The 8,323-nt window shown below is 31.9% G+C and overlaps 1 protein-coding gene across 1 annotated transcript; it reads left to right on the forward strand.

The window, feature by feature from the left end:
• Positions 1–7,042: 7,042 nt before the first annotated feature.
• LOC125359838 (olfactory receptor 14C36-like) lies at positions 7,043–7,966 on the forward strand. Its single transcript, XM_048357716.1, has one exon. It carries the CDS (start codon positions 7,043–7,045, stop codon positions 7,964–7,966), a length of 924 nt encoding a protein of 307 aa, XP_048213673.1.
• Positions 7,967–8,323: the final 357 nt, after the last annotated feature.

Here is an 8,323-nt window from a genome sequence, read left to right on the forward strand (position 1 = left end):
AGAGAGGCACAGGTCCTGAGTCAGTGGGAGTAGGTAGGAAATGAAGCTACACTAATAATGGGCCATTAAAGCTGCTCAGCTCTTCTTCTTTGGTTATTATTAAGATTGTGTTGCTCGATCACTCTAAGCTATAATCCTATTTTCATTTTAGACATTTCTTAGGTGACACCTGCTCAATATTATACTAGTTTTTGTTTTTGTGGGTACTGTGATTTTGTACATTTTGTTACTCAAATTGCAATTACTTAGGATATCATGTATGAGCTGAATTCACTCTTGAAACCATATGATTTTTTTTTCTCTAATCTCAATAGTTCATTAAATGAACCATCATTTATTCATCCACAGATAATATTGTTTCTATCATTTCAACCCTTGTGTCCATTTATGGATTTTAATTGACTCCAGAGGATTAGGACTCATTTGTCCTCTGGAGATAGTTATCTATTTGGCATTGCCCTTAGGCAATCTGACACTTTTGCTTGATAAGGACTGTGCTACTAAATTATTTGCAAATAACTCCTAGCAGAAATATATTCTTAGATAAAAAAGAACACCATGGAATCATTTTCACATTGTATCCAAGGGTGTTTTGTTTATCTGAACACATCTCAAGTATGTAAGAATAAGGATTTGTTTAAACCCTCTTTAATCTTTGATTTGGAGACAATAACAGGAGGAGCTATTGCTCTCATCTTAATGTGTAGGAAGATCCTAAAAGTGAGTATGCAGTGAATTCTGTCTCTGGATCCCAACACTTCTCCTGCTATTCACAGTAGAGTTTTATTTAAATTTGAAAGCTTTGACTTTACAAATGGAAAAGAAACTTGGGTGAACATATGGTAAGCCTACATTATTACAATAGGTATATTTATGTTTTCTATGAACTAATTAGTGATTTCAGTATATGAGCAAATTAAAGTAGTTAATAAAAGTCCACTAATTTTAAAAAATAAGTATTCATTGATTTATGTAGTTGTAATCATCTCATGTGCTACAGTGTAGAATTAGAAAGTGTGGTAGATTGATGTCTAGCAAGAGCAACCCAATAGATGTGTAGCTGATCATTCTATTGTTTTGTGATTTTCACTGATCCCAAATTTTTAATTGCAAATAACTGACATAAAATTGGAGGAGAAAATTATGAATATTTTTACAAATATGAAACTACAAATAAAACAATGAATTATACATATATTGAAAATTGCAGCCTATATACTTTGCATATTTAAAATATTCATTTTATTTAAATAATGGAACATGTCAATGTTAAGGGGAAAATGATATGCAATTAATTGAATCTTATGTATGGAATTATTAGCATATGAATGAAGTATGCTTTTGTACAAGATCTTCATTGCTTCCTACAATAGTCTTCTTTAATCTGACCATTGGATTTTTCAGTGATCATGTATTCTAAAAAGAAACAAATCTATTAAACATATTTGATGTTTTAAATGTAAACCACAGGTTATAGCAACTTTCTGTTCTCTGAAGGAACCTGCTTCACCAGTACTTAGATAATGACCAAGCAATGCTTACATGCACCCATTTCTTGTCCAATTTTTAAAAATTTTTAATTCTGATTTAAACCTGAAGTTAATTTCAGTACTTCAAAGATAAGGGTGAGAATATTTGTCTTATATGGATTCAACATTTTTTTTGATCTAGTGATTTGTTTGGATCCCCAGAGACAGCATTCTGCACCAAGATTCTAGCAATATCTGTGCATGTATTTTTGTGTAAGCTTATATATGTATATACATATGTATACATACACACGTGTGTGCGCACACATATGCACACATAAATTCTTTATAATACATGATCTATCATTTATGATATATGATACAGTTATTGCTGCATATATAAATAACATACACAATTCTAAGCAAATGAGACTTGAAAGGGTCAAAATAATTTTATACCTTCATTAGGATATTTCAAATGTCCAAATGTCTAGCTTCATTACATATTTTTTATTTCCTTCTACCAAAGTAGAAGTGCGTTTGCACTAAGCTGCACTGACTTGACTGAGCCCAGCTCTCCAAAGTTTGTACAATTTAGAAAAGATAACTTTTACTGAGAAGTCTATTTTATTTTTTATTTTGGAGCACATGGGCTTGTAGGTTTTCAGGTACAACTCACAGCTCCTTGTTCCATGTCTTCTATGGATACAACCAACACCTCCTCTTGGAGTTTTCTGTTGGATTGCTTCTGTGATGCCATCCAGGGCCAAAAAGATTGCATTACCACAGTGGCCAAAAGCATTTCCCAAGAAAATGGAATCATTTCACACTTGATCAGGCCAAATTCCCTAACAAATATGAGAACCACAGTGTGTTAGTGAGGATACTTGTAGGAGGGAAGACACGATTTTTACTTTCTGGTTCTTTTGCCTCTCTGAGCTTGCCATTTCTCATTTGTAAATTAGAGATATTGGGTCCTATTTGCCAAGACTGTTGTAAAGTCTGAAGGAAGTGATGCTGAGAAACCACTTAGTAAATGCATGAGCACACAGAAGGTAAGTACACATTCGTTTTTTTTTTTTTTTTTTTTTTTTTTTGCTTACTCTTCTAGAAGGAAGGGCTGATGCAAAACTGTGATTCTAATTATTTTCTGGAAGTTGTTTCCAATTGCTCAGCTACAGCAGCCTCCAACTTTCTTCTGGATATGTCTCCTAGTGAGGAAAGGAAGATGTTACCTTATATTAGCCATTTGGAGCCACAAAAACCTCAAACCATCCTACAAGCATGTAGGAGAGGATAGCTACTTTTTTAAAGATCAAGTTACTGAGTGGAAAATATCCATTCCTTTGTGGTAAAGCAGAGGGAGATGTAGTAAAGGAAGATGTTTTCCTTTAATAGCCAATGCCTAATGTATGAAACTGTAACCTCTCTGTACATCAGTTTGATAATAAAAAAGAGAAAAAAATGCAAAACTTGGGCTGGGAATATGCCTAGTGGCAAGCCCTGGGTTCAATTCCTCAGCACCATATGTATAGAAAATGGCCAGAAGTGGCGCTCTGGCTCAAGTGGCAAAGCGCTAGGCTTGAGCAAAAAGAAGCCAGGAACAGGGCTCAGGTCCTGAATGCAAGCACCGGGACTGGAAAAAAAAAAAAAAAAAAAAAAAAGCATAACTTTCCAGAGCCATCTATGTCCTACATCATTCGAAGCTTATTCTTCCCCCATGAGATTGATAAGCAAGGAGGTATTTTTTGGTTCTCATTTCCTGCAGCATTTTTAATAAAGTATATGTCATTAAAATATATGTTGCATAAAAGTTAAGGTTTCTTTTAAAAATGCAATAGTTGCCCTGTGTGCTAATACTTAGTGATTAATTTATGTTTCTCCTTTAAATTAACTTTTTTCTCTATGGCTATGTACCTCATGAGGAATAAGAAAAAGAAATGTTCCAAAGTAGGGATGCTATTTAATAGTGTAAAACATCAACTGTACCTAAGATGTCAGATGTTTTGTATCTAAACAATTATCTTCATCTACAAAAAAAATATTTGTAGCCAAGAAATAAAAATCTTTTGTAGGTTACTCAGCTCCTTCCTAGTAAGAGTCTATTTTGCTGTTTTTCTCTACTGTTTCTGTTGCTTTTAAATAAACCCACCAGCTTAAAAAATCTTTTGTGTACAGCAGTCATGTTTAAACATAGGTAGAAGGAAAAGATGGTCCATTTATCACAACCAAGGAACAAGGAAGCATTTAGCTACAGAAAAAGTTTCTTCCTGAAATGTTGGTTGAAGTCTCATCTCATATGCCTTATGCCTAGTTTTTTTCTGTATTGTAATACAAAAATTAAAAAGTACATAAAATGCAATTTTACAGGATTCACTTTTGTTTTTACAATGAAAAAAAATGTATCACCTGAGTCTCCAGGGATTTTCCTTGTATCTTTTTGATTGATATGTCTGTTAGGTTTGTAAAACCTCATTAAAATCATTCAATATATAATGTACTTATTACAGAAAAGATCTTTTCCATAATTATATAAAAGTGTAAATATATAGGTTACAAATGAGAATTGAAACTTTTTATAACCAAAAACTTCTTCAGATGAATGCTCTTATTTTTAATAAAATGATAATCCTATAGCTTAATAATCATATAGCTTAAGCGTGTTTTATTTTTCAGATATTTTGAGAAGTAAATATGGATTCAAATGTTAAAATTAATCCAAATAATGAAATATCTAAACTTGAAAATTAAAGTAGAAAATAATGAATCTTGTTATACATTTGGAATTATAAGGAAAAAATTACAAAAAAGTATTATAAAATGCATTATAAATTAATTGGTATAAATAGTAGTATACTTAATTTGCCAAACATTATTGCTTTGATTTATGGTTAATTTAATCAAAATATTTATTAACATTAAATATTATTCATATTCTCTCATATTACACCCATATGAATGTTAAAATATTATATTTTATTGAATTTCTTTACAGATTACATACAGATATATAGTTATATATCTATACCTCTTATCTACATATCTATATATCTGTCTGTATTACAAAATTTATAAGTAATATGAATATATTATTTTTAAATAAAATACTTTTTCTTTCCTTAACACTAACATAGAAGATTGTCTGCTTAAGTGTATAGCAAATCTTGAAATATTTTTCTTTGTGGAACATTTATCTGTATTATGATGTATATGTCACTGTAATATTGGGTTCTACTATTCTAGAGTCTCTTTTCAAACATTTAACATTCATTCTTATAGTGAAAAAATACTTAAAATGTATGTGTTAAAGTTTGTAAAGATTTTGGAACTCTACCAAATGTTTGTGCAGACCAGAAAGCACACTAAGTACATTAACATTTAACATCTTCATTTCCCTGTTTCCAGAGTTGTGAAATATGACTAGTTAATATTTCAACACTGATAAATATAATTACAAATGTTAGATTTAATGATTTGATTTTATTTCAGACATACCTCGGCAATTTCATGTCAATTCATAATTTCAAAAAGTACTTATGCAAGACCCATATACTGTTTTTACATTTGAGGAAAGTCTATGATAAGAAATTTATGTTTTATTTATCCATTTGGATATTTCTTTAGTTCAAAATAAAATTATGCTCAGATTCAACATTATTGAGATTTTCTGATGAGATTGATAAGTAAAAATAAAATGATTGAAAATTAGTATCTTTAGTATATAATTTAGTTTTTAGGCAAAAGTATTGATTACAGAAGTTCAGGTAATCCACACTATTTATAATAATGTATTGATATACACTGATGAGACAAATGGCAGATGTTAACTGTAATAAAAGAAGATACTTCTGTTACTCTATATTACTGTTAATGCTTCAATAAATACTTCAAACTTTTGCTTATTATTGTATTAAACACTATTTACCTATATATGTTTGGCATGTACAACTCAAGATATATTGATAATATACCACCTAATGATTTTGAAAGTTTTCTGACAAAAATTGATGTCCCAAATCTATGCTATTAAAAAATCCATCACATTCACAAATTTCCTTCCAGTTTCCATAATTTGTATTTGTGATAAAAATAAGGCCTACCTTTTAGCAAACATGAATATATAATATAGCAGTACAAGCTATGCTTAGTTGTAAAGTAGCTTTTAAACAATTATTCCTGACCTATAAGTGAAACAAAGAGATTTGTGCTTTCAACACCAACTTTGCCTCCGTAAGGAATGTCACACATACTTTTGATCTAGTTTTGAAATTTTGGACTTCTGGTATTTGGGTCTCATTGTAGAAATTGAAAATGAATAATAGTGAAAGTGTGGATAGTGAATATTACTAAACACCAAACTTGGGTATTATTACATAACAATTAGTGGTTTTAATTATTGAAACAAATCATGGCTGTAAGTAATAGCTATTTAACTTAAGAAAAGAAAAAACATAGAGATAGATCTCTATTAGTTTAGAGCAGTTTTAATCTTAAGTGCTATCCAGTAAAGTTTGGTAGTTTGTTCAGCTCATGTCTTGCATAGAAAACCAAAGTGCAGGTGATCATTCTATTATTAACTAATTTTCACAGTTTTCAAAATTTTACTTAAACACAATTTTCATTTACCAACCACTTGAATATATGTTCATATAGGCTGCAGAGCATACATGAGTATTAAATCAATATTTTAATATTAGTACAATTATTAAGATTGTATGCAACTGTCTAAATAATTGTAACAAATAATAAGAGCAATTTCCAACTGTATTACTAATGCTTCACTTGGACCTGTAATATTTAGATGGCTGACTAAAATAAAGTTATAGGTGTGGTATCTTTCCTTCCACTTCATATCTAACACTTTTTATCTTCATTATCTTCTTCAGTTCCTTAGACTAAAGGAACAATAAGTCTCATTAATAAATATCTTCTGACAATTGAAAGCTAATCCTCATGAAAGAGCAGCTCTCTCTCGTGTGTGTGTGTCTGTGTGTGTGTAAAGAGTAACTTTTCTTATCCCTGATGAAGGTTATACCTGTCCAATTCAGAGAATAGGATACACACACACACACACACACACACACGCACACACACACACACACACACACACACCCCGTTTCACTGGTTGCATTTTCTGTATATTCCTGACTGATGCATATACTTTTTATATAAAAAGACATTCTCATACACTAATCAATTTAACTTTCATTAGGACAGTCATGTAGACTGGATATCAAGGATCAAATTGTGTCTTATTCACTTGTATAATTATAATGGAGTGTTCTATCTTCATTATGACAGTGGTTCATAACAGCAGCCTAAAACAGATTAAAATATGACATGAAACATGACTTAGTAAGAATTCTCTATTGTCATTGACAGCTTTATTTGTTAACAAGGAGGGATTGTGAAATTTGACACAAGTCACAGGGCCACCAATCTGACATTTATTGTGTAAAATTTAATTAAATGAAACAAATAAGCAGTATCAGAGGAAATGTTCACGATCTTATTATCAGTTTTTTAATCTGTTTGATTCTTCTATTTTACAGTTAAATCAGCGTTTTCAGAGCATGGCCAATACCAGCGTGGTAGTGACTGAGTTTCTCTTGGAGGGCTTTGCTGACGTGTGGGAGCTCAGGCTCCTTCACTCGATGTTGTATCTACTGATGTACTTGGCCACCTTGTTAGGGAATGTGATCATCATCACTGTCACCACCATCGACAGGAACCTGCACACGCCCATGTACTTCTTCCTCAGGAACCTGTCCATCTTGGACATGTGTTACATTTCTGTCACTGTCCCCAATATCTGTGCCAATTCTTTCATTAACAATAGGCTCATTTCCATGGCTGGATGTACGATACAGATTTTCTTAGTAATTTATTGTGCTTTTGTGGAGATTCTGTTCCTCACCATTATGGCCCGGGACCGCTATGTGGCCATTTGCCAGCCCCTCCACTACCCTGTCATCATGAACCACCAGTTCTGTGTCCAGACCACACTGGCTTCAATACTCATTGGTCTCATCTATGCAGCTGTTCACACTGGCAACACTTTTCGGCTGTCCTTCTGTAAGTCCAACATGGTCCCTCAGTACTTCTGTGATGTACCTTCTCTATTAATGCTGTCCTGCTCAGACACCTTTAGCAACCAACTCTTAATTTTTATATCTGTGTTTGGAGCAGTAGGTGGCTGTTTTATCTTCATCGTAAGGTCCTACATTCGCATATTTTCAACAGTGCTGAAGTTCCCAGTGAAAGAAGAGCGAGGAAAAGCCTTTTCCACATGTGTCCCCCACATTCTTGTGGTATCTGTGTTTTTCAGTTGTGGTGCTGTTGTTTACCTAAGACCTCCCATAAACTCTAAAATGATTCAGAACATTATTCTGTCTGTATTTTATACCATTGTTCCACCATTTCTGAATCCTATCATCTATAGTTTGAGAAACAAACAGATAAAACAAGCTTTCAGGAAAATAATATTAAGAAAATAATATTAAGTATTTTTTCAGGAAAACTTTAATATTGCATTTTGTAATTATTCTGTAATGTCTAACATAAGACCTTTCTATACTACTCCTGTGGGTGCATATAAAGAAATGCAAGTTATCATAGGGAACTGATAGTCAATCTTTATTGTAGCATTATTTATAATACATAGGCAGTAGAATAACACTCAGTACCCATCAACTAATAAATGTAAAAAAAATAGTATACCTATGTAATAGGGTATTTTCAATCATAAATGACAATGAACCAAGTATTTGCAAGAAAATAATTAGGGCTGGAGATTATTATATTAAACTAAATAAGTCCTTAAAAGCCAATAATAGTGCTTGTTTTTTCTCTTA

This window comes from Perognathus longimembris, chromosome 11 (genome assembly GCF_023159225.1).
Source record: "Perognathus longimembris pacificus isolate PPM17 chromosome 11, ASM2315922v1, whole genome shotgun sequence".
NCBI classification, from domain to species: domain Eukaryota; kingdom Metazoa; phylum Chordata; class Mammalia; order Rodentia; family Heteromyidae; genus Perognathus; species Perognathus longimembris.